The sequence below is a fragment of the Amblyomma maculatum genome, chromosome 6 (assembly GCF_055883805.1).
Source record: "Amblyomma maculatum isolate TAMU_Amacu chromosome 6, ASM5588380v1, whole genome shotgun sequence".
NCBI classification, from domain to species: domain Eukaryota; kingdom Metazoa; phylum Arthropoda; class Arachnida; order Ixodida; family Ixodidae; genus Amblyomma; species Amblyomma maculatum.
Window position 1 is genome coordinate 73771922 of NC_139349.1, and position 27719 is coordinate 73799640.

The 27719-nt window shown below is 46.5% G+C and overlaps 1 protein-coding gene across 1 annotated transcript in view; it reads left to right on the forward strand.

The window, feature by feature from the left end:
* The first annotated feature begins 12492 nt into the window (after positions 1-12492).
* Positions 12493-27719, forward strand: part of LOC146186016 (atrial natriuretic peptide receptor 1-like) — a 250043-nt gene continuing 234816 nt past the window's right edge. The window contains exons 1-2 of the mRNA XM_084607971.1: positions 12493-12510; positions 14808-14868. Coding sequence (XP_084464097.1) covers positions 12493-12510; positions 14808-14868 — 79 coding nt within the window. The remainder of the gene's footprint in view (positions 12511-14807; positions 14869-27719) is intronic.

Genomic DNA, 27719 nt, shown 5'->3' on the forward strand with positions numbered 1-27719 from the left:
AGCATCGACATAGAACACGCCCTCGCGCCCGCCGTAGTGCCTTTTTATAGCTTCCGCTCGTGCTTGTCTTCTTGGCTGGTGAAAGTCGGGGTGCATATTCCTCGGTAATGGAGTTCCCTTGAATTGTCCTCTCCATGAGGCTGGGATGTCGCTTTTAGGGTCTAGTGTTCGGGGCAATTGATGTTCAAATCGTTCAAGACTTGTCGGCCAGTCAGAGTCGTGGAGAGTCGTACCACCTGCGCCGTGAGGTGTGCCTCAATCAGCTCGTCTACCGTGTTGTGGACGCCCAGTCGTAAAAGCCGGTCCGTCGATGTCGTAAGAGGGAGGCCCAGGGCCTTCTTGTAGGCTGTTCTGATTATGACGTCGAGGTTCTTGATGTCAAACTTCTTGAGACGAAGGTAGGGTGCCGCATAGACGATGCGGCTCACGACGAAGGCCTGCACCAGTCGGAGAGTATCTTCTTCGCGCATCCCTGATTTCCGCGTCGTTATTCTGGCGATCATCCTGCCGACTTGCTCGCTCACGAGGCGGAGTTTCTGGATGGCGAGGTGGTTGTTGCCCTTGTTATTGATGCATAGACCCAGTATCTTAACGGTCTGAACTTCCTTTATGGGTGAGTTGTCAACGTGGATGTCGATCGTGGCCTGATTTTTGTGCTGGCGGAAGACTAGGAGTTCACATTTTTCGGGAGAGCAGGTTAGTCCACACGCTCGTGCATAATTCTGAACTGTTGTTGCCGCTGTTTGTAGTTGTTCTTCCATCATTCCCATACTACCCCTAGTTGTCCAGATGGTTATATCGTCAGCGTACAGGGCGTGTCGTATGCCCTGTATCTGATTTAGAAGAGGTGGAAGATTGCGGAGTGCAATATTGAACAGAAGTGGGGATAATACTGCCCCTTGCGGAGTGCCTCTCGTGCCCATCTTCACTTGCGTTGTTTGTTTAGTGCCGATGCTGATGTTGACTGTTCTGTCTTTAAGGAAATCATAGATGTATGAGTAGACTCGCTGGCCACAGTTGGTGGTCTGGAGATTTTGGAGGATTGTGGAATGTTTGACATTGTCAAACGCTCCTTTGAGGTCGAGGGATAGAAGTGCTCGGTCACTGTTTCTGCGTGCTGGATCAATGACTTCGCGTTTGAGTTGCAGAAGCACATCATGGGTGGACAGATGTGCTCTGAATCCAAACATCGTGTGTGGCAGTAGCTCGTTGTTCTCTAGATAGTTGGAGAGACGTGCGTGGACTGCCTTTTCCATGAGTTTGCCTGCGCACGACGTGAGGGATATGGGGCGTAGGTTTTCAATGCTGATTTTCTTGCCGGGTTTGGGGATAAAGTGTACATTGGCTGTTTTCCATGCCTGTGGAATGGTGCCGATGCGCCAGCATTCGTTAACGTAATCCGTAAGTTGCTGCAGTGCCTCCGTGCCGAGGTTGGTTAGAAGTCCGACCGTAATTTTGTCTTGTCCCGGGGCTGTACCTCGGCGCATATCTGCTAGTGCTGCTATGATTTCTTCTAAAGTGAAGTCTTTATCTAGGTCTTCGTTCGGTTCCCCCCGGTATTCTGGATTTGAGGGTTCTGCGTCTCTCGAAGTGCAGATATAGCGACGCGTGAGTTCATCCATGAGTTCATCATCCGTGCCTTGAAAGTTGTGTAAGGCTCGATGCAAATTTCTACGTTGTTCACTCTTCGATTTCGGTGGATCAATTAGGCATCGGAGAAGGTTCCACGTAGTCTTGCTGTCTAGGCGACCTTTGAGGGATTCGCACCTTTTTAGCCAATTGGTGCGAGCGAGGTCCCATGCGTATTGGTCTGCTTGAGTAGTTAGCTTCGCTATTCGAATTCTGAGTTTTCGATTGTGCCTTTGTTTCTTCCACCGTTTTATGAGACTACGCCTAGCTTCCCAAAGGTGTAGAAGATGGTTGTCAACAGCTGGGTGGTCCTCCGTGGTGGCAAGGGTTTTTGTGAGGTTTTCTTTAAGGTCGAGAATAGATGCCGCCCACTCTTCGTAACTAGTTATTTGTTCCGATGTAACTAGTTTAGTATCCTTCCTGAATTTCTCCCAGTCTGTCATTCTGGCTTGCCCACGAGGTTTGCTGTGCTTGTTGCTTTCAAAGATGGTCTGCAGCATGTAGTGATCGCTGCCTAAGGTCTCTCCCGTATTGAGCCACTCATAGTTGCGGGCGTTGCGGACGAGCGTCAGGTCGGGGGAGGTATCCCGAGTTATGCTGGTACCGACTCGAGTCGGATGCTGCGGGTCAGTAAGTAAGGTGAGTGCCATGTCAGCGATGGCGGAAGCTAGTTTCCTGCCTTTAGTGTCTTCCTTTGGATATCCCCATAATGGGCTAGAAGCGTTAAAGTCGCCGACTATAGCTAGGGGAGCTGTGTGAGCTTCTCTTAGTGCTTTGATAAAGATAGCGTCAAAGGCTGCGCGGCGCTGTTTGGGGCGACTATATATATTGAGTATATAGGTGCCCTTGCTGTTACGGTGTTGTGGTAGCAACTTTATGAAGGTATATTCAATGTCGCTGTGTAGGTCAAGGTCTACAGTGGTTGCTGTGCATGATTTGTGGACCAAAATACATGTCGAGGGGTTTGTTTGATGTGTTGAGTATCCTCTGATCTTAGCCTCCATATTTACTTCTTGCAGGGCTATTATTTGCGGCGCATGAGAATAAGAGTCTATGTATTGTTGTAATGTTTCCCTCTTGCGCTTTAGTCCCCTGCAGTTCCATTGTAGGATGGTGAGTTTAGGTCTTGGTTGTGGCGCCATGTTGAGGATTAGAAATGTGTGTCGGATCCTGTGGTGGATCTTCAGGTTCTTTATCAAGTTCAGGGATGACTAGGCGACGATTTCCCATTTTGCCCTGTAGTTTTGTGCCCTTGTTGTGAGAAACATCCGAATATTCCTGAATTTTTCGGTCAATTCTAATCTCCTGCGCTTGCATCCTGATTAGAACTGGTTCAAGTTTTTCCATCATGGGCTTGATGACTGATTCTAACATGCTTTTGATTGTCGTCTCGATCATAATTTGTAATTTATTGGCCATGAGATCTTGGACTGTGTTTTCCAAGCGGGTAATGCGGTCCTGTGTTTCGGTGTTCTCAATAAATTGCGGCATGGGTGCCTGCGGTGCTGCTGCCTGCGGTTGTGGTACCTGCGGCATTGGCGCCTGCTGTGGCGTCTCTAGTGCAGTTTGCCTGTCGATAGTGCTAGTATTTAGCTCCTGTGGGTACGGAGGGTGTACCTCTTCCTTGTCCTCCTCCATCGGACATGCCTGTTGTGTCAATGGAGGTAATGTGTTCTTCGGGTTGGCTGCGACGCCTAATTGCTCTTTTAATTTCCTATTTTCTGACTTTAGTTTCTCGATCTCTGCTTTAAGTTGTTTGTAAGCCAACGCTTCGGGGGAGGAGGCAGCTACATCTGCCCAGCTCACCTTGCCGTCGTTGCGCTGGTCCTTGTAATGGGGTCCTGTTGTTTTCTCAGCTGGACGACTGCCGGTGGGGTGCGACGCCTTGTCGCTAGTGTCACGTCCTTTGCTTGATGACCGGGAGCCGCGTGGTCCTGAGTTGCTGCTGTTGGACTGGGCCCGTTGGGTCAGTCGGTCCCCGCTGTTAGATGTGCCTCTGCGGCTGGACCGGTCCCGAAACTTGGCCCTGGACTACTGCGCCGGACCACCCGGGTTCGAACCCGACTTCGGCGGCTGCGTTTCGATGGAGGCGAAACGAAGAGGCGTCCGTGTGCTGTGCGATGTCAGCGTTGTTGTTGTTGTGGCTGTACGAAGAAGGAAAAGAAAATGCACGGGTCTGCTGCTGGCTCTGTAGGTGAGCCACCTCCGCTGCCTGATTGTTATAGGAAGGGAAAGGCGCGGTAACTCTCTCACGTGTTTTCTGTGGACACATCAACGTCGCCGCAAGGGAAGGGAGGAAGGTGGAGTGAAAGTGGAAAGGGAGAAAGAGGAGCCGTAGTGGAGGGCTACGGAGTAATTTCGACCACCTGGAAATCTTTAACGTGCGCTGACATCGCACAGCGCACGGACGCCTCTTCGTTTCGCCTCCATCGAAACGCAGCCGCCGGACCGCCGCTGCCTCGTGCATACAGAAGGAGGTGAAGAGAAAATAGGGCCCCGCCGGGGTGGTGCAGTGGTAAGACGCCCGACTACTGTGCCGGAGTACCCGGGTTGGAACCCGACCTCGGCGGCTGCGTTTCGATGGAGGCGAAACAAAGAAGCGTCGTGTGCTGTGCGATGTCAGCGCACGTTAAAGATCCCCAGGTGGTCGAAATTACTCCGTAGCCCTCCACTACGGCTCCTCTTTCTCTCGTTCCACTTTCACTCCCATCTTCCTCCCTTCCCTTACGGCGCGGTTGCGGTTTCCACAGAAAAACAAGTGAGACAGTTACCGCGCCTTTCCATTCCTATCAATAAATCAGAAATCAGAGAAGAGAAAATAGAGAAGTAAGAAAAGGAAGAGGGGGAGAAAGACACGCGCCGCAACAACAGCCGCCGTCCACCCCCGAAGCGGTGGCGGGTGCAATTATGGCCTACAACAGATAAAAATTCGGTGGCAGACCAGCCTCGCCACAAGCGGCGGTGCCCTACCTGCACCAAAACACGCAGAAGAGGTTGCCATCGCCCTCGCAGCCTCTGACTCCTCCTCCAAATACATCATAACCGACTCGCGAGGGGCTTGTCGGAACGTCCAGCATGGGTGGACTGCTCCTCTAGCTTACCGCATATAAAAAATTGCAGTCGAGATTCGGATCCCGCGTACCTATCTCTCGTTTGGGCTCCAGGTCACCAAGGTCTCCAAGGGAATGAGGCAGCCGACACCGCCGCCCGCGCGCTTTCTCTCCGGGCATTTCCCACGGGACCCGACGCGGACTGGGATTTGATTTCAGCCCAGTGTACAAATTTAAAGAAATATGTGAATATTACAGATCTACGCACCAAACTCTTCCCACCCCGTGCAAAGGGCTGGGGAAGGCTAACGAGCGGGTGCTCCTGCGCCTGCTCACCAATACAATGTTGTGCCCGGCTATTCTAAAACATTTTGATCCGCAATTCGACGGGCTGTGCTCGCACTGTGGGGAGGTGTCTGACATCTACCACATGGTGTGGGCCTGCCAGAAAACCCCATCTTTGCCCCCTATCCCCAACCCCACCCGAGAGAACTGGGAGGCGACCCTGTCCGGCTGCTGCACCCTAGAGGCCCAAAAGGTCTTAACGCAGCGCGCCCGGGCTGCGGCAAACGCCAATGGAGTGCCTGTCTAGGCATCCCACCTAGTGCACATACCTATATGTATTATAAATGTTTTCACCACCACCACCACCTACCTGTCCCAGCCCCATGAGGGGCGTACCAGGACTTTGTTCGTGTAAAGCGTACGGAACTGGTCGCCCGTTAAAGATCCCCAGGTGGTCTAAATTACTCCGAAGCCCTCCACAACGGCTCCTCTTTCTCTCTTTTCACTTTCACTCCCACCTTCGTTCCTTTCCTTACGGCGCGATTGAGGAGTCCGCAGAGAACAAGTGAGACAGTTACCGCGCCCTTCTCTTCCTATAAATCAATCTTTTATTAATGCGCAATTCCTTACCCTGGGCGGCGGCCGTCCACCCCTTGCACCCTGAGTAGTGCGTCCCGACCACCGCTTTGGCGCACGTGCATAGATTTCGACGCGCACATGCAACATCGGACCTTGCTCGCATCGCATGCGGTGGGAGAGTGCGATCCGGGGAACGCCAGGAGTGAGAAGTGCGTGAGGACACGAGTGAGCGGTGCGTCAGCACGGAGAGCGGACGCTTGAAAACTGTGTGTGAACATGCGTGAGCACTCTCCCCTTCCTCCCTTCCCTTATGGCGCGATTCAAGGGTCGACGCAGCTGCGGCTCAAGGTCAAGCATGGCGTTGGGCGCCGCCATTTGGCGGAGCTCAGCTGAAGCGGTTGCTGTTCAAGGGCAAACACGGCGCCGGCCGGGGATACGCGACAGCACGAAACCTGGCGCAGTATTACTATCGCAAAAAAAAAAAATGTTTTCCCAGATGCGAGCCTCATAAACAAGCTAACTGTTCCTGTAGTTGTGGCTCAGTAGCTAGGGCGCTGGACTACTATATCCGAGGGTGCGGGTTCGATCCCGTGCGCGGCGTTCGCTTTTTAGGGGAGGTGAAAAGCAAGATACCTGCGCACTTCGCGATATCAGTGCAAGTCAAATTTTCCTAAGGGAACAAAATATCTTTCAACCTACGCTACTGCCTTCCGCTATTGCCTCCATCACAACCGTAGTCGCTTTGAGACGTTGAATTCTATGTACCAACCAAAACAACAGTACGAAATAACGGCTGTAGCTTTTGCAGAAGCAATGTTTTACCCTTACTTCCACATCATGATGATCTTCAATGCCAGTTTAGTTGTACGATGCCTTGAAAGACTCGTTCTCGAAGGACTGGTCTCGTCCACCTCACTACAAATTTAGGCTGCTAAGGTACTTTGAAATGTTTTTGATTAGCAATTATTGGCAATTTCAGTGCCATGAAACCATAGCTGTTGCAAAAAATAAACCCGGTTTTATCACATTCATATTATTGCGATAATTGTTTCCTCTATAACATGGAATACCTGACCTCTATCATTAACCAGCATCAATGATCCCATTGAGCTTAAAAATGTTGTTGAAATTTTAGTTGACTAAACACTGCGTTTTTGCTCAATAACTCATTTAATATGATCTTTTAGTCTACCACTTCCTATTATCATTCATAAATTCTTTTTAAGTTTTTGCATGAAATTTTCTAACCATAACAATTTTACTGTTTGTATTCTGCTGTAACTTAAAATAAAATGAGGACGGAATGAACACAAAAACTCGAGCTGTTGTGCTTATTCCATCTATGTCTCTTTTCACGTTGTTTGAATAACGATAACTACCAACTCCGCCAGCTTTCTGTTTTTATAAATTACGCTTTGTGTTACTTTTATTGTTGCTAATTGCCCTTCCCCTCTTAAATGTACTCTGTTTCTTCATGGCAGAATAAATAGATATTATTATCAATTTATTTCGCCTTATCGCATTGCTCTAAATCTTAACTTTAGATTTATCAGTTTAGTATTGGTTTCTAGATTGACGTTGTAGACGTTCTGGCTTGAGCAATTGCTTTCTTCATGGTACTGTGCCTTTCTATCTTATTTTTATTGTTGACGTGTGAGGCAAACTGTTCTTCTGAGAAACGTACAGCTTGTAAATACTCATGCATCTCGGAGCTTGCTCCTTGCGCTTTTACAAAACGCCGCAAGCTAGGGCGCCGAGCCAACAAAAAAGAGCTCGCCTACCTACGTGTGAACGCGGGTCACGTTCAGCCGTGGGAAAAGGCCGATTGCTAAGCGGCCCAGCCCGCACGCTATGATACTTTTATTTTTCTTGAACTCGCGCAAATGACGTTCCTGGCGAATTTCTTTCCTAGCATGCAGCAGTGTTGTGGTTGGTGGATATATTCGCATAGGACGGTTTGTTATAAAGGCTTTCAAATTTCGAAAACACAAAACGCAGCAATCGATAAGAGCGGGATCCGGTAGGATATACGCAAGTGGGTTAGATGAATAGGAACTCAGAGCACGAAGCGCTGCTTCGACACGTTCGCGAACAAAAATATCTGAGTGAGGGTATATTGATACCGTCTTGCTCTGGAAGAAAAACAAAGCGCCAAAAGAGGCAGCATGGGGCTCCCGATGTTTGCGCATGAGGATGCAATTGCGTCACTTCGGCACGTTGTCCTTAAAAGTTTCATGCCTGAAAGCGAAGTCAGGTAACTTTGCTCTGTTCAGTTTCTTCCAATATTTAATTTCTTCCCGTGAATAGGTAAGGTTATATAACCGCGCTGCTTTGCTCCATCGCAGAAAAAAAAGGGGGAGGGGGGTACTAGACCAATTGACTTTATGGTGACTCCTCGGTGGGTGACAACACCGCGGCCTCAGGTTCCGGTCGCCATCTTGGTTCGGTCAAGAGGTACGCCGTCGGTTGCCGGCTGGTTGGTTTACGTGCGTTCTCGGTGCCGGAGAAGCTGTCATAAATATTGAAATTAGAACTTTAAGAGTCACAATTTTGCAGCACCACTTCTTGTACCTTGTTCTGCTATCAAGAAACATGTCTTCCACTTGTATCGACTGAACGGTGCCGCAAAATATTACCGACTTCGACATTCCTACGTCTGCAGCAATGACAGCTAGGTAGACTGGCACTGATATATTCCCACGTCCGGTGGCAGCTTATCGCAGTTCAAGTGAAATATTATTTTACTAGTCTAATTGTTGGGTTAATCATCTATGCTGGAATGAGTCTTCAGGGTTATAGAAGGTGGGAAAAATAATGAAGTGCATTTCTCACTATCCATCCCCCTTTCTTGGATAGAAGTGGCATTTATTACCTTTGTTTAGCCTCAAAAAAAGAAAACAACATAATGAATCACACGGCGGCCAGCGGTTACCTACAGCTTGGCGTGGCTGGTACGGTCTAACGTCCCAAAGCGACGTTAGACCATTAGGAACGCCGTAGTGAAGGGTTCCGGAAATGTAAGGTGCTTAAGGTGCTCTTTAAGATCCACTGCCACAGTAAAGGGCCACCTTGCTTTTCGCCTCTATCGAAGAGTGACCACAGGTTGGATTTCATCCGGTGTTTCTGTGTTCAGCAATTCAGCCAACTAACCACAGAGCCACCGTGCCGGGGAGCACTCACATAAGTTTTATTTTTTTTCTCTGCACAAACGCAAAGACGCCGCAACCATGATACCAGTTGCTTTGTCCTGCCTTAACAGACTTGTCTAGGCAAGGAAGCTCCCATCCAGTAATCTTTACCGATTACCGATCTTTACCGACTCAGGGCGTGACGCAGGGAAGACGTTTTAATGTTGGATCGGGAAGTTCAGATATGAAAAACATGCCCCTTCGGTGCACTTAAAGAAAAGCAAGAAGGTAAATGATAAAGGCCACTTTTAAAAACAAAATTTCTAAAGAACTTCACAAAAAAAAAGCACTGGCGTCTGCGGTTGCTGCCCTTGTAGTTTTTTTTCACGCATACATTCAATGCAGCAGTAGGGGAAGCTTAACCTTTCCTTTCTTACGGAACGTTGTGACTATTCCGTGTAACTACTGCTGATTTGTTGCAGCTTGGTGAGTACTGTATCTGGTGAGCACTGGGTCTAAGTACTGGATCCTGGTCGCCGTGGCCACGTTGCGATAATGGTAAAATAAAAAAATAGAAATGACAAAAAAACTCGCCTGTACTGGTGACGTCGGTGCATGCTAAAGAACTCTAAATAGTCTCAATTTATTTGCAGCTCTTGTATTCCATGTATTCCAAATTTCAGATTCGTCGCTTTAAACTTCATATGCCTGTCGCCATCATAGGAAACTGCACCGTGTCGTCTTTGACGTGGTGTCCATCGGTATGCGTCGGCAGGGGAAATCGCGTTCATGGCAGCTCCACTTTTCGCTCAGGTAATGAAGAAAGCTTCGAAATTTAGATAGGCATCTCTTAACTCCAGATGGCCGAAAATATTTCTAATCGCTTTTAATATCCTCCTGCTTGAAGTGTGCCCAAGGCATGTCCCATATCCCAAGAAATTTCTCTAGTTCATAATTTTTAATATTAGCCTAATGTTTGGACAGCGCATTTCATTATGACAGGGTCGCACATCGATCATTTGCAGCCAATATTGCTCTTAACACTGTTACTAACCTCCCCAATGCATCGCATTCATTTTCATCATGTGTCGTGAAAGTACGTTATCTGCAGTTACATCTCCATTCGCGAGTGCAAACCTTTGGCTTGACTGAGCACGTGAGTTTACGATCGATGGGTGACCTTTGTAACTTAATGAGTTTTGTCGAATCTGCTATGAAGGCAATTGGATTACGTAAAGCAAACCAACCACAACGCTAAATGAACTTGGGTTGAGGAGCAAACCTTTTTTCTTTAGCGCAAGGCGACCAGAGCGACAGCAAGCATGGGGCGCAACCTCAGACGAACGTCATTAACTAGGGCGCAAGTACTGGCAGAGTCTTGGGAGGAAAACGAACGCCGGCACTCCTTGTTGCCTAGCGGCGCGAAGGTTGGCCTCATACGCACAAGCCTTGCGTCGAAACTAATTTGGCCGGTCCTGCGCTAATGAGCCCTTTGGAACAAGGGCGCCACCTGATCCTAGGTAGAAACTTTAAGAGCGGAAGCGCTAACATGACCGTTGCTACTCTCGTCCCCGTGGACGAAGGTTAGGCGAAAATTTATGCGCGACGCGAGTGTCTCTCCTCTGGTGTCGTTTTTTTTTTTTTTTCGTACATCTATTTTCTGCTGTTTTATTTTTTCCTCGGATCAGGGTTTATTACCTGAAGAGCCCACGAACATTCGCACATGAAACAGCACGTGGCCACAACGACAAACTGCCTAGAATATTTTCGTGCTGTCTGGAGGGATTTGGCGTAGGCAGTGTGGGGTAAGCACTCTGCCACGCGCGCACACACGTACAGAAGTTTATTTTACATCTTCTTTCTTCAGCGTCGCCCAAACACTTTTTTTTTCTTGCACAGTTTCTCGTGCTTCATTTGTCCATCAAAACACATTTTTTCCACATTCTTCGGTTTCTTTTTATGAAAAAAAAAATAAATGTAATATTTGGGACAATTGATTAATTCACTTTGTAGTTGTCTTGGTTATCTTTTTTCCTCCAACCAGCCGCTTTCTGCAATTGCGTTCTTCCTATGCCGCAGGATTATCTGAATCTGTGCTAGTTGGCACATATTAATGTGGAACTACAGCCAAACATGAAAAAAATCTACAAGGTAGACAAGATGCCTCGAGTCGTCAAGAGAAGGAATCTCGTGTCGCACAACACACAGAAGACCTTGTGAAGTGTCACCTGAATTGTCAAAATCTGCCTTGACTACAATAAACATCGCCAACCAAACCGAGAGGGTAGGCTCGGCTCACAGAGTGGTAGCTGTTCCAAAAGGCGGAAGACTCTGCGTTTAACACGCCCATTGAAAAGTACGAGGAGTGGGCTGACTCGCTGCTGGGTGTCAAGGATCGCTTTTCACGTACACTTCAGACCTCAGAACAAGTTCCGGCTATGGACAACCACCTACTGGATCTATGGGAGGCAAGAATTCCCACACGGCGGTGGAAAAGACAGAAACATAACCAAAAGCTCAAGGTCAAGATCGCGACAATAACATTACAAGCAGAAGGGTATGCACGGCCCTTGACCAAAAACAACTGAAATGCAGACTTTGCACCAAGACAACGTGGAGTCTTCTTCGATATTTGAGAGAGCCGTCCAAGTCACGCGGGGATCAGCAACGTGACCTCCAGAGAGCACTGCACGGCTTTGCAGGCAAGGACAAGCAGCTGGTTGCTGCTCTCATCAACAGGTACCTCTGTACAGTGAGACAATAACCGAGTACAGGATTATGAAGGTATGGAGAATCCGGACCTTGATCGAGAGTTCGAAGTCGAGGAAATAGAAGCGGCGTTTATGGCCATGAGGCGGGGCACGACACCAGTGAACGACAGGGTGACGGTGGGATTGTTTATCAATCTTAATCGGCAAGCGCTTGAGCATCTCACGCATTACATCAACGAGTGTTGGAGAAGCGGACAGCTACGCAGGGCGTGGAAGACGGCTGATGTCAACTTTATTCCTAAACCTGGAAAGGATGTAAACATCAATTATCTGAGGCCAATCTCGCTTACGTCGTGCACAGGCAAGCTGATAGAGAAAATGTTACTAATGCGGCTTTCAACGTGTATAGAAGACAAAGACGTTGCCACCGGGTGTTCTCAGATGGCGCCTGAAAGGAAAGAACGTTGAAGTGGGTTTGCGCGCTGTTGGCGGAACGCTGCTTGTTGATAAAGCCTCGCCTGCCTTTTTCGTGAAGAGTAGACCGGCTTTCCGTGACACATTGTGTTGGAGGTGCTGAGTATCGATCCTAGTATATGGCCTGCACACCTCTGCATGCCCAGGACTCAACTCCTGTGCCTGTAGACATCTGTGTATACCATGCTAGCCAGATGAATCAAGGCCTACCCGCTGAGCACGGGCCTTTGGCGTTCAGCACCGTAGCCGCCCCTCTACCTGCCATGCAAGCTCCAGTTTACTACACTTTGAAGAACCCGCTACTGCCTCAGCCCTTCCATAGCAGTCAGACCGAAGACGTCCAAGACTGGCTCGTCCAGTTTGAACGGGTCGCCTCATTTAATCAATGAGAAGACGCCGCCAAGCTTAGAAACGTCCTTCAGCCTGGAAGATGGCGCCTGCACTTGGTACGAGAACCGAGAAGACGCCCTAAAATCGTGGCGCGAGTTCTGCCGATGCATCCTTGAGATTTATACCAGCGCGGATCGGCGAGAACACGCATAAAGGGAATTACAGTCTCGTATGCAGATACCGAATGAGGCTGTAAGCACGTATATTGAGGACATGACCCGGCTCTTCCGACGACCTGACCCGGCCATGCCCGAAGACAAAAAGGTGAGCCAATTCATGCGCGGCGTTAAAGAATAACTCTTCGCTGGTCTCGTGCCTAATCCACCGAGCACGGTTGCCGGGTTTCTTGCGGAAGATGTCACAATAAAGCGGATGCTTCAGCAGCGGTCAACCACCTACGACAGGCCCGTATTCACTGCTTTGGTTGCGGAGCCGATTTCGGCCTTCGAGGCCACCCAGAATCTACGCGACATCATCCGCTCAGTTTTACGCGAAGAGCTCCAGACGCTTTTCGGTGCTCCCCAGCCGATGGTCGGCTCTATAACTGGCATTGTCCGCGAAGAGTTTCAAGCATTGAGGCCTTCGATGCCGTCTGCTGATCCGCCCCAATTGCCCACAGATTACCATCGTCCAACGTATGCAGATATTTTGCGACGCCCTGCGCCTACTACGACGCCATTGCAGCCACCCGATTAAGCAAGGCTCACTGTATTCCGCACAAACTGAGCTGTACATCGACAACCGACGACCAAATCAGTGGAAGGCGGACCTGTGGCGCACCCCAAATTGCCAGTGCCTGTGCTTCCATTGCGGGGAACCGGGTCATCTGTATCGTCAGTGCCGCTATCGACACCTGGCACCACGTATTTCCCATCGACTACGTCGCCCTGCATTAGGCCAACGATCCTGTGAGATTGAGGACTACTTAGCCCAGCAACGCATGGCGCCAACTTCCCAGCGGCAGTCACGCTCCCCGTCCCCACGCCGACCATCGCCGCAGCCCAGATCCTCCTAGATGGTCGGGTTCTAACCCGGGTACTCCGGCACAGTAGTCGGGCGTCTTATTGTGCCGGAGTACCCAGGTTCGAACCCGACCTCGGCGGCTGCGTTTCGATGGAGGCGAAACGAGGAGGCGTTCGTGTGCTGTGCGATGTCAGCGCACGTTAAAGATCCCCAGGTGGTCGAAATTAATCCGTAGCCCTCCACTACGGCTCCTCTTTCTCTCTTTCTACAATCACTCCCACCTTACTCTTTCCACTTTCACTCCCAGCTTCATCTCTTCCCTTACGGCGCGGTTGAGGTGTCCACAGAAAGACAAGTGAGACAGTTACCGCGTCTTTCCCTTCCTATAAATCAATGAATATCTTCCCTTACGGTGCGGTTGAGGTGTCCACATAAATCGAGTAAGACAGTTACCGCGCCTTTTCCCTTCCTATAAATCAATCAGTTCTGGTACGCATTCAATTGTGGGATTACTCCTGAAGGGGGCAGTTACACAACATTACGTCATCCTCTATCGAATGACGTCACTCATTAACCCTTACTACTTCTCAATTACTCACAACTGAAAATAATAATAATTGGCTGACGGAAAGGGAAAGGCGCAGTATCTGTCACACTTGCTCTGTGGACACCTGAATCGCGCCGCAAGGGAAGGAAGGAAGGCGGGAGTGAAAGTATAAAGAAAGGGGAGCCGTAGCATGAGGGCTACGGAATAATTTCCACCGCCTGGGGATCTTTAACGTGCGCTGACATCGCACAGCACACGGACGCCACTTCGTTTCGCCTCCATCTAAACGCAGCCGCCGTGGTCGGGTTCGAACCCGGGAACTCCGGCACAGTAGTCGGACGTCTTACCACTGCGCCACCCCGGCGGGAACTCACAACTGATGCGGTCAAGATTTTGCGGGTTCCGCCTCTAATTAATCAGCAAATAACGTATTGGCCTAATTATTTTGTGGGCACTACATTACGTCACGCTCTACCGATTGACGCCACTCTTTACCCTCTATCACTTGTAAAATACTCACAACTGCTGTGGACCCGATTTTGCGGACACGATTTTGCTGACGTGGTCTGCGGACATAAATCTGAGAACACAACGAAGTAATGCTTTCACATTATAATAATAATAATAATTGGTCCACAGGAAAAGAAAGGCTTTGTATATGTCACAGATGTTCTGTGGACACCTAAACCGCGCCGTAAGGGAAGGGAGCAAGGTGGAAGTGAAAGCGGAAAGAGAAAAGGAGGTGCCATAGTGAAGGGCTGCGGAGTAAATTCGGCAACCTAAGGATCTTCAACGTGGACTGGCATCGCACAGCACACGGAAGGCGCTTCGTTTCGCCTCCATTGAAACGTTCACTTTACCTATGCCTCCAAAACATAGGTAATGTAAACAGTTCGCTTTTTGAAACAAAAGGGTTGGCCTAACAGCAGTGTGTCTTGTTAGAAGCAAAATGTACTAAACTGAGTCTATTATTCTGAGACTTACCGCTGGTTGAATAATTTATAAAATTCCTAAACTTTCTATACCTACTTCTCGGTTTCTTGCATGACAGGCAGACCATGTGTTCAGATTTGCTGGGTCCCTTTTGCAATCTGCCAAGAAGGTCGTTTTTCGTGAGTATTTTCAACTACGAATAATCGAGACATCCAATAATAATTTTCAAAGAAAATTGGATTTATTTTTAAAGTTAACTACGAAGAATTGTTTTCGTCTGTTTTCTCTGTTCAGCTGGGTCTCTTTTGCAATCTGTCCATGAAATTGTTTTCTTCGAGTATTTTATTGGTAACTACAAAGAATCGGGACTTTGGGGTTTTGGGTCTGCTTATTAAGATCAAGGGCGTGAACGCTACAGCGATCACCAAGCTCCAAACGGTGTGCGAGCAAGTTATTTGTATGATATCTGGGATCACAATCAAGAAGAATGGCATGCAAGCAGAGGATACCCTTATGTTAATACAGACCCTTATCTATAAGATAGTGTACGTGCCCCGCCCCTTCATATGAGGAAGCTCCAAATTATCTGGACGTTATAATTCGAACGGCTTATAAGAAAGGACTTGGGCTACCCTTGTAAGCATTTACGAAGCCCCTGCTACAACTGGGGGTAGATAATACGGCTGATGAATTGATTAGCGCCCATCTTACAAGCCAGGTAATGCGACTGGCCACAACCAAGACAGGCCGCAAGGTCTTGGAAGATTTAAACATTTGCTTTCGACAACAAGTGGCAGGGAGACAGGATATACCTTGTAGGGCTCGTGGCGCGCCGCGCATTCAAAGGCCGCACCACTATCCCAATGCCCCCTGCGCGGTGCCTGTTTCCCTCTCCCCGCTCGTTCGGGGATAACCGGTCCCACGCGAGAGGGCTATAAAGGAAGCCTCGCGCCGCCGTCGCTCTCTTCTTGGTCCCTGGCTCGTCGCTCCTGCTTCGCTCCCGGCGCTCTCCACGGAAACGACCCGCAGCCACCCGGACGACGACCCCGGACAGCCTCGACGACGCCCGCGCTTAACGTGAGATAAAGGATGTTTGCTATACGGCCCACTGTGTGTTTGTCTTGCGCATGCCTCGGGCAGAGGAATCGCCCACAACCTAAACAGTGGAAGAGCGAACTTCTTACTCTTCCGCTTCCCAAAAGATGCATCTGGAGCATCATCATGCTAGACGAGGGACGAGGAGCAAGAAGATATATGAGTGCTATTCAAGAGAAGATGGAGCTTTCTTTGTGGATGCTGCGGGTCCTATAGAGGTTGGGATATCTACTATTTCAGTGGTACACCAAATGAAGGTCGTGGACGGGATTTCAGTTCATAACGAGGAAACGCAGCTGTGGAGGAAGTGGCGACAGTTCTAGCCGTGACGCACTCCGGATCAAAATACATAGTTACAGATTCCCAGGTGGCTTATAGAAAATATAAGCGTGGCAGAATTGTGCCACTAGCCTGCAAAATTCTGAGTTAATGCAGGATTTCATCTATACTGAAGGAGCTGATATGGGTACCAGGTCACCAGCGAGTTGAAGGAAATGAGCGCGCACACGCTTCGGTGCGCGCACACGCGCTTCGCTTGGTTCCTTCTGAGTCCTCCCTTGCTGATTTAGGCTCCTCCTCTCCATTAACAACATATACAAATATACTACAGCATTTACGCCTAGAAAGGCAGACACTCCCGAGATCCGGAAAAGGTCTTAATAAATCAGAAGTGTGTAACCTTCGAAGGCCATTTAACCATTTATTACTCCAATTACGCTTCACGCCAATGAGCCAGCTCAGTGCAAATTTTGCGGCCAGTAGGCAAACTTATACCATATGGAATGGGCCTACGAGCAAAATAACAATCTTGACAAAATAAATCGGCCTACGTAGGAGGGCTGCGAGGCGGCCCTGTCCAGCTCGGACCTTGAGGAACAACGAGCCCTTGTCGCAAGAGTCCGGACGGCGGCTTCTACCAATGGGGTCCCGGACTAGGGATCCGATAAGCCTTCCCTTAAACTAAGTCCTTGCTGCCCTCAATAAACGTTTTCATCATCATCATGCCGTGCACTACTCTCTGTGCGTCCCTCTTAATTTCGGTCCAGATTAATTTGGTCTGGTAGTAAGGTTTCAGCCGCTTAGCAGCGGAGCAGAGTCACGCACTTAATGTTAGTTTTGCGTATGGGGTTTAACGTCCCAAAGCAACAAAGCTATGGGAGACGCCGTATAGTGGAAAGCTCCAGAAATTTTGATGGTAGATGATGACAGTTTTGTTCATATATCTTACAAAGCTTTCAGAGACTACACAAGAAAAGGCCATTCTTACAGATGTCTGATCATGGAATATCGGTCCAGACCCCATAACCGCAAGCCTTTATTGAACGCCAGTTTTAGTGCCTCAATTGCTCTTAACCATCTCTGCCTTAGGAAGTCACGAGTAAATTAATCAACTAATTTTAAATGTTTCGCAAAAAATTGCGCTTGTAAAATATAACGAAAGGGATATTCAGCACTTTCCTTAACACTATTGCTACCACAAAAGGTGTAGGCGTCCACCCTAAACTCGTTGTGTTTTTGCGTTGCTGTAGCTCGCCTTGCTTGTTGTTGCACAGAATAATGAACAAAACAAATTTTTCTTATGCTGTGTACATGTTTTGAGTATTGCTCCGTGTACGACCATTTTACAGGGCTCAGCTGACTTTTCGAATGTAGGTGAAGTGGTTGGAGGGAATGAAACGAGGCAAGACATTGACGCTCATGTACTGGGACACTTACACGTGCGCAGGTGAGGAAGCAACAATTTTCACGAAACCCTCGGTCTTTTAAATTATTTGATTACTTACTATGGATCACTGCCTTGTCGTGGCGGAGGGACTTGCGAAACTCGATGAAGTCGTGAGCTCTGCTGTGTAGGGCCACCCAAGATAGACAGGTCACGGCAGAGAGTTCTGACAAAATGTGATTCACTGGAGAAGGTAATGGCAACCCACTCCAGTATTTCCTGCCAAGAAAGCCCTATGGCCAGTCAAAATACCATTAATGATATGGCGCCGGAAGATGAGCCCCCCCCCCCCAGGTTGGAAGGCATGTTACTGGGGATGAACAAAGTGCGATTCTTAGTAGCTCCAGGACGCATGAAGCGGCTGGGCTAAAGCCAAAAGGACGCTCAGTTGTGGATGTGTCGGGAAGCGACCGGAAAGTCCGATGTTGCAAGGAGATGTATCACATAGCAACATGGAATGTAAGATCTATGACGCAAGGTAAACTGGATATCGTCAAGCGAGAAATGGACAGATTAAACATTGATATCTTGTGTATCAGCGAGCTCAAGTGTACCGGAATGGGAGAATTTAACTCCGGCGACCATTATGTCTTTTATTGTGGGCACGAATCCAAGAGAAGGAATGGGGTCGCTCTCATAGTAAACAGAAGAATGGGCAAAGCAGTGCTAGGGTACGACCCCAAAAACGACCGAATGATTTCACTTCGGATCCAAGGTCACCCTTTCTACATAACAGTTATCCAAGTCTATGCACCGACCACTACTGATGAAGAAGCTGACGTTGAGAGATTTTATGCGGACCTACAATGCCTTTTAGACCGCACCCCATCATCAGACGTCGTTTTTCTCGTAGAGACTGGAATGCTAAGGTAGGCAGTGAAGAAATATCCGGAATTACAGGCAAGTTCGGTCTTGGTGAGCCAAATGAAGCTGGGCAGACGCTAGTAGAGTTTTATCAAGAAAACAACTTGAACATAGCAAATACTCATTTTAAACAAAGAGGCGCCTGTACATATGGACTTCACCAGACGGTCTGTACAGGAATCAGATCGGTTATATTATTTGCCGGCAGAGATGGAGAAGCGCTATACAAGCAGTAAAAACAAGGCTGGGGCCGATTGTGGCACCGATCATCAGCTTCTTGTTCCCAAGATTAAGCTTCGATTGAGGAAAACGCAGAAAACTAGAAGGCCTTTCAGGTATAATCTGGATCAAGTTCCATTAGAATATGCTGTGGAAGTGAGGAATCGATTTCAAGAATTAGATCTAGAAGACAAAGAGCCCGAAGAGATGTGGACTGATGTTCGTGATTTAATACAAGAAGTTGCTACTAAGGTAGTTCCAAAGCAAAAGAAATGCAAGAAAGCAAACTGGTTATCTGAAGAGGCTTTGCAAATAGCTGAGGAAAGAAGGATGGCAAAAGTTATGGGGGAAAGGGAAAGATACAAGGTTCTCAATGCGGATTTTCAGAAAATAGCAAGGAGAGATAAGAATGCCTTCCTGAACATACAGTGCCAAGCAGTTGAGGATAACAGTCAATTAAGGAACACAAGAGCTCTGTATAAGACAATCAAAGATATCAAAGGAAGCTTCTGTGCTAAGCTGGGCGTGATAAAGGACAAACGAGGCAAGGACCTCACTGAAGCCGCAGAGATAAAGAAGAGGTGGCAGGAATACACAGAAGAACTGTACAAGAAGGACCCGAATGTGCAAACCCAACATAAGACGGTTGTGATCACTGATCACGAGCCGGGCATCCTGAAGAGTGAAGTTGAATGGGCCTTAGCCAGCCTTGCTAAGAACAAAGCTAGCGGAATTGATGGCATTCCAGCTGAGTTGCTTCAAAACCTCAACCATGACGCTGTTAACCTTCTGCATACATTATGTCAGAAGATTTGGACAACCCTGCAGTGGCCACATGATTGGAGGAGGTAAGTTTACATCCCCATTCCAAAGAAAGGCAGTGCCAAAGATTGTTCCAACTACCGCACGATCGCGCTTATTTCGCATGCTAGCAAGGTGATGTTGAAAATCCTACAAGGTAGGCTGCAGCAGTATGTGGATCGGGAGCTTCCGGACGTGCAAGCTGGGTTTCGCAAGGGCAGAGGAACTAGAGACCAAGTTGCCAACCTTCGCTGGATCATGGAAAAAGCAGGAGAGTTCCAGAAACCCATCTACTTCTGCTTTATTGATTCTGCGAAAGCGTTTGACTGCGTAGATCACAGCAGATTGTGGCAAGCTCTCCAAGAGATGGGAGTTCCAATTCACCTCATCCGTCTCCTCAAGAACCTGTATGAAGGGCAAGAGGCCACAGACAGAACTGGGCATGGTCTTACTGATTGGTTTCCGATTGAGAAAGGAGTGAGGCAAGGCTGCATACTGTCGCCCTGCCTATTTAATCTATATGCAGAGTGCATCATGAGGAAGGCCGGTCTGGACGAGTCTTCAGCTGGAGTGAAGATTGCTGGAAAACGTATCAACAACCTTATATATGCGGATGATACCACTTTAATGGCAGAAAGTGAAGCGGAACTCAAGAGACTTCTGATGCGCGTACAAGAAGAGAGTGAGAAGTTTGGGCTTAAACTGAACATTAAAAAGACAAAGATCATGGCGTCTTGCCCTATCAAGTCCTGGAGCATCAAGGGACAAGAGGTGGAAGCTGTGACAGATTTTCTCTTCTTGGGCTCCAAGATTACCTCGGAAGGAGATTGCAGCCATGAAATTAGGAGACGCCTGCTTCTGGGAAAGAGAGCAATGGTTAGCCTTGACCGCCTAGTAAAGAGCAGAGACATTAGTCTGCCAACCAAGATCCGTATAACTCGTGCTATGGTCTTTCCAGTTGTGATGTATGGAAGCGAGAGTTGGACTGTGAAAAAGGCTGACCGCCGAAGAATTGACGCGTTTGAATTGTGGTGCTGGCGAAGACTCTTGAGAGTTCCTTGGACTGCCAGAAGATCAAATCAGTCAATATTGTCGACCATAAACCCTGACTGCTCATTGGAGGGTCAAATTCTAAAGTTAAAGCTCAGCTACTTTGGTCATCTGATGAGAAGAGAGGAGTCGCTGGAGAAAGATTTGATGTTGGGAAAGGTTGAGGGTCGCCGGAGAAGGGGTAGGCAGCGAACACGATGGTTATATGGCATCCTCGAGGCACTGCAGATGAAGTTGTGTGATGTTAGGAAGATAGTGAGAGACCGGAAAGCGTGGCGTGACATGGTCAATAGGGTCACTAAGAGTCGGACACGACTGAACGACTGAAATGATTATTAGTCAGTCGCTAATTATTAAATTTTCCAGTAAAGCGATTAGCACTAAGGCATAGCTTGAGACGAAAAGAAATGCGCCTAAGTGCTATGGTGAAAAGTAAAAACTAGGAAAGGAAAAACAAGAAACATACTCACTCTGCACTCATTGTCATCAAATGCAAGTTGCCCGCGTGATAGCTTTATTTAAAACAAGCTATAAGAGTGTCGTATCTAACTACAGGGCTGTATCAATTCTTCCTGTTTTTTTAAAGGTCTAGAGAAAATTTTATTAAACCGTATAACGTGCTTCTGCAGCAAACATAATCTTATCACTGCCTCCCAGCACAGCTTTAGAAAGAACAGGTCTACAGAGTTGGCGTTGCTGGACCGAAAAGAAATATATTCTATAAACTTTTGAGGACAAACGCATTGTTATAGGCATTTTTGTTGATCTCACTCAGGCTTTGGATTATATTAGTCATAACATCTTATTTGAAATACGGAATCATTATGAAATACGGGGACATTTTTTGACACTGTTGAAGAGCTACCTGTCAAACAAGTTTCAATATGTTGAAATGAATGGATTCGCTTCTAGCAAAAAACATATAGTCTCTGGGGTGCCACAAGGTAGTATTCTAGGTCCTGTCTTATTTCATTTATATATTAATGATATTGTACACATTTGTTCAGGCATTAAGTCCATTATATACGCTGATGATACGAGTGCCTTGGTATCATCTCTTTCTGAAGCTAAAAGAATCCTTAAAGCGAGCAGTTTTATTGGGTAAATTAGATTAATGGACTTGTAACAATCAATTGAAAATTAAGGCTAACAAAACAAAAGTAGTTGTTTTTCTACCAAAAGGAAAACAAGTTATAATATTTAGATCTGAACCGATTGACGTGGTAGACACTGTTAAGGTACTAAGGGTATATTTTACTTCAACATTACGATGGGATGATCATATAAATAGTCTAATAAGTAAATTGAGTTGAATAAAGGGATTTTTGAATCGCAAGTGCTATACTCTCCTGAAAAGAGTTAAAATCATGGTGCACAATAGTCTGTTTTCTTCCTACCTAAACCACTTCAAGATCCGTGTAACTCGTGCTATGGTCTTTCCAGTTGTGATGTATGGATGCGAGAGTTGGACTGTGAAAAAGGCCGACCGCCGAAGAATTGGCGCGTTTGAATTGTGGTACTGGCGGAGACTCTTGAGAGTTCCTTGGACTGCCAGAAGATCAAATCAGTCGATATTGTCGACCATAAACCCTGACTGCTCATTGGAGGGTCAAATTCTAAAGTTAAAGCTCAGTTACTTTGGTCATCTGATGAGAAGAGAGGAGTCGCTGGAGAAAGATTTCCAGATGTTGGGAAAGGTTGAGGGTCACCGGAGAAGGGGTAGGCAGCGAACCCGGTGGTTAGATGGCATCCTCGAGGCGCTGCAGATGAAGTTATGTGATGTTAGGAGGGAGAGATCGGAAAGCGTGGCGTGATATGGTCCATAGGGTCACGAAGAGTCGGACACGACTGAATGACTGAACTGAACTGAAACCACTTGCATTTAGTTTGAGGAACTGCAACAAAAACAAACCTATTGCAGTTAGAGAGGCTTCAGAAAAAAAATATTACAAATCAATACAGATGTGGAATACAAAGCACCAACCTCTGATATTTTTTCATCGCTTAATGTGCTAAACATAAACAACTTATACGAGTATAAGTTCTGCCGGCAGTATCGTTTGAGTCTCCAACGAAACAGTTCGACGTTGAAACAAATTGCAGAACTATGCCCTAGCAATCCAATTTTCAGAACTCTAATTCCAGAACAATGGAACGTTTCAAAATGCCACACAACCTATGGATAAGAAAGGCTCAGTAACACACTTCGGCGAAGATTGAACACTTTAGAAAAGGATGGCATTGATATATTCAATATGTTCCTATCATCAATGAAAATATATTGCACAGCATAATAACCTATATAGGTTTCAAAACAGTAGTTTATTAAAGTTAATTATGCTGATTATATTGTCAGACGCACGCTGATAGCCTTTTTTTTTTTTCAGAGTGTATCGTCTGATGTGAATTATGTTGCCTTTTTAATTTTTTTCTTCCTTTATTTTCTTCTTTCTTGAAGCATTTAACCGTTTTGTGCCCATTTTCATTTCACCCTGCTGCTGTAAACGCCTTAAGGGGGCCGAGGACTTCTCAAGCCGGAGACACGCCTTTTCTCTCGGCCCCCTTCTACTTCTCTGCGGTGAATAAATTATCCATGTTTGATTGATTGATTGAAAATAGAAGCTGACGTTGATGCATACTTTCGTCGCCGACTTCCATAAAGCAGCGGTTTTCTTAACATGTAAAATTTTTTAACTGCTGCTAACATTTGGAGGGCCGACTGACTGATATCCAGTACAACGTGTGATTGGCGTACATTTGTTCGCAAAAATAGTGCGTAGAAAATAAAAGTGAACCAAATTGCTGAAAATTATTTTCATGTTTAGTGTCCTTGTGGCCTCAAAGAACATGGCACGTACGCCTCAAGTTACAATCCGGAAGCTTATGTGAAGAATAAACAATTATTCGTTGATAATGGGCGCATTTCTTTTTTTCAAAATTTTGACGGGGCGTGGCTCTTGCCTGAATGCAGCATATGTCACTCGAATGTCCAGGTTGAATTTTTGAGAAATTACTGTTTTGTGTTTCACAATTTTACGCTATATCTAGCCCCAATAATTACAGATGGATTGAAGGTCTTTTGTAGCCGTTGCCGTCGCCGCCTCTCTGGCAGCCATCGGAAGCTGTCACCTATGGCAAATTCGCTGAATGGTGGGCTCAGGATACAGAGCGAACGAAATCGATACTGAATGACAGACGAACGCTCGCCTCCGCAGGCAGCCCTCAAGTGCAGAGCGGTACAAATCCGCTGCAAGTATCCCCCGTGTTCTACAGCATTTCATTCTTGTAACTATAGAAACTCATTCAATTGCGCTTCCCGCATTCTTACAGTCACTTTCGCTGCATAAAGTCATCGAAAACTATATCGTTCTGCTCAGCAGCATTCACTAACATCCGCCGTGCATATCCAGCGGAGGAAAAATTATTCCGAGATTATCTAATGTATTCTGGGATAAGGTATGACTGAGTATTTACGGCGAGTGTCGAAAGCTCCAAGGCATCGGGAAACGAAATTCTCTACTTTTGCGCCGCTTATTCATTTCCCACTCAAGGCTGATCTTCCTTACTCATGGTACCATTGCGATGCAAAGATAAAGATTATTTCGGAGAATTTGGACTTAATATTTTTCCCATCTTGGGTTAAAGTTCGCGGTAGATTTTGGAGATGTCCTTGTCAATTTGCTAAGAAACAATTCATACTCAAAAAGGCCTCAAGCATGAATCACTTGAATATGAAGAATTTTTTTCCGTACATTTGTTTGTTATAACACAAAATACCTCTACTTAACGTTAAAAAAAATGCCCGTATTGTTTATTCCTTTGCAACAGTGATCAGTTTTGAATATCCGCCACGGGATTGCTATTTGTCAAATGCATCGTGATGTAACAAACCTGAAAACCCCACTAGTAAACCTCGCTGTCTTCTGCAATCTATGCAACCAGTTTCAATGTAATATTGAAAGAATGCTCGCGGCACAGCCAGTTAACCATGTTCTTAATGCGTTTAAACGCTCTTACGGAAGCCTAACAAATGGGAAAGTAACTAGAGCGTAAATAGCGAGTTTTTATTTTTATTTACTTTGGGCAGCATATATGCAAAGAAAGCAAAGAAAGAAGAATTTTGCTGTCAGCACATTTCAAGCGCAAATTTAGCCAGCGGGGGCTTTTTACAGGAAAATATATATACTTTATAAGGTGATCACAAAATATTTTTTAAAACCTGCCAGCCATATTATTTGATTCGCATTTCATGCAACGTAGCGTTAGTTTTGATGCGTCTCTTAGAAGAAAACAGGGAAAATCAGCCTATCGCAAAACCACCGTTACCCGTCAAGAGGTTCTGGATCGCCGATTGGCGAATTCGCAAAGCCGGTCGATGACGTGGGTCAGCGGATGATTATGCAGCTTCGACCACGGCATCTTTTAGTTTCAAGCGCGTACACTTGCTTCGTTCATTTTTCTTGAACACCAACGATAGAGTTTTTTTCACGCCCAGTTTTCGACACCATTTTTCTATCTTCTCTTTAAATTATAAGTGATGTGTTCTTCGCTAGTCCATCAGATGCCTTCGTCATAAAATATGCAGTGTCTCATAGATGAGAGAGCAGGCTAAGGCTCGAACATTTTCCGAGGTATGCGAGTATAAAGAAAGCTAGATATCGATGGCTATATGGAAGGATGTGTTGAATTTCTAACGTAACTGCTCAACCCATATAGTGCCAAAATTGTAAGCATTCAGGCGAAATTATTGCTGGATAAGAATACTTAGAAGCTTTGTATTAACATTTTACCATTATAGACGCAGGAGAGCTACGTCGTGCTGCTCTAGATATTTGATGTGGAAAAATAGTCCGACTAATAACGATGGTTAGGCATGCCTAATAATGAATTTAGTCGACAATGTAGAGCATTTGTCGGAAACTAACGAGCTATACGAAGAAAAACACAATTATCTGCAATAAAAAATTATTATTGCCAGAAACTACTTGGCCGTCTTTCTTTGAGTGAGGCTCTATTTCAAAATAATTAAAACATTAATTTCAATGTTATGGAACATTGCAGATCTCTAACAACTGACATGGCTACATACTGGTGTTCAGCGCCAAAGTAATTGTATGGGGCAAATATGCAAGAACCCTGATAATTGTACAAATGCGTGGTTTTGTAATCATGCATTAAAGAATATTTGTAATTAACGGCCACCTTATTTCATCTGTGCATCCTACTTGCATAATATTACAGCTTAGATTTAATTTCCCTTCAAAGAGCATTTATCATGATCAGACCTGTAGAATAGGTGAAGATATACTATAGATCATTTCAATAAGCAGAATTTGCTTTTTCTGAGGGTTCACAACGTGTCTTGAATTGTTGTCCGAAAACTGTGGATAAGCAAGCTTGGATCGATAACCCAAACCCCGGAATTTATTCTGGTTGTAAACAATAAAGTTTAAACCTTGAGTATAGGAGCTAGGAGCTGAAAACTTCATGAAGCTTCACTTCAATCACAGGGCATCCGTCTATTTCGTCAATAGCACTGAACGGAAGAGAAGCGGGGCGAGTAGAATCGGAAGAGGAGAACGAGGTATGCGGCAAGGAGGTCACGCTATCTATTGAGAAAATGAGGCTGTATAGAATGTGCCATGCTGAAGGTAAAGCACCGCAAACTTAAAAAGTCTGCTATTTACTTTGCATAGCGGAGGTTAGAATCAATTCCATAATGCAGAACTGTGCAAGAACGGGTGCAAGGCTGTGATGATTTGACCATGCTCATAAACTGCCCTTGTTACTCAAAGCAAAAAGTTATTCACAGCAAAAAAAGAAAAACGCAATTCACTGCCACATCACAACAACTTAAGCCGCTTTGGCTGCACCCCTTCCACCTTTTTGAATCGCAAACATGCTCATCATCTATGTTGATATCTATCCTTACCGCTTCAATTCAGGCTCCTCGCTTATCCGCTTCCACTGTCTCTACGTTAAACTGGAGCAGTGCCTTTTATCCTGTGCCGTCGCTATTCGACCCTTCCCTTCTTTTCTTGCCCTCCCTATCATTCTGTCGTGCCTGTGTTACATCGGTCGTCTTCCGTGCGGCAAGCAGCGAACTTGGGGAGCGCTGTTTACAAGGAAGTGATTCTATATTCTCTCTTCGCGAACATTTTAAAGCGAAAGCCTTTAATGCCTCATCGTTGTCGACAGCAAGTCGTCAGCAGAGGTGTCACGTTTTCGAGAGCGAGAGTTAAAAATAAATTAATAAACATTGTTTCTGCCGGGAATCGAACATCCAGCCCAGCGCTTTATCAAATGCGCCACGCCCCGGATTGTGAGACACTCTTCATAATTCCTCTTGTCTACCGTGAGGACGATTGCGGGATTCCGCGAGTGGCAGATACTGCGCCTTGCCTTTCGTCTAAATGAATTATAGAAAGCCGGTGAACTTTTACGCGTTCAATAAAATTCTGGTTGTGCTCGAGAAGGGGCGCGCTATGTACCGTAACGAAAGGTCATTACGTCACCAGGCGATTCATTCATATACGAAGCTGACCCCACCGGGCGTTCGATCCTGACGTCTGTGCGGTGCCTTTAATTTACCGCTTCCTCAAACGCCACACCACCAGCAAGCACAAGCAGACCCAGATGTCTAAGAGGCGTTATTACAGCAGCCATCAGCGGCGTTTGAAATTTAGTTACAGGATAGAAAAGGCGCAGTATCTGTCACAATTGCTCCACGGGTGGCAGTGGCCAGCCGAGCCGTGGACTGAGGGCAACTGACCATTGGACGAGGTCGACAGAGAAGATTCCTGTTGATTTAACAAGGAGACACCTCTCAAGACGCCCCAAAAACCGCCAAAATATTATAGGGCTAGATAAAGTTTTTTCTTCCTTCCTTCCTTCTCCGTGGATGCATGTACCATGCCGTAAAGGAAGGGAGGAAGGTGGGGGTGAAGGGCTACGATCCACCGTGCTATAATGGCTTTCGCCTCATCGCACTTTAGTGGTCCAAAGTGCCCTTTAGAATTTTTTTCCCACCGGCATTGTACCTCATTCTAAGAAAAAAATAAAATGCTGCTCAATTATAAATGAAAGATTGGGTGGCTCAAGAAAACTCAAGAAACTCAAAAAGAAGTTCAAGAAAAAAAGAAGCATTTTAAGGTGCTTCCACAAGCTATGCACCATCTTGCCCTAGACAGGTGTTGGTTAAACTACCTTTATACCATTAGGTCTCTGTTGCATGTCATTCGTCCACTTCATCGTGTCAACTCAACGTGCGTGTTTCCT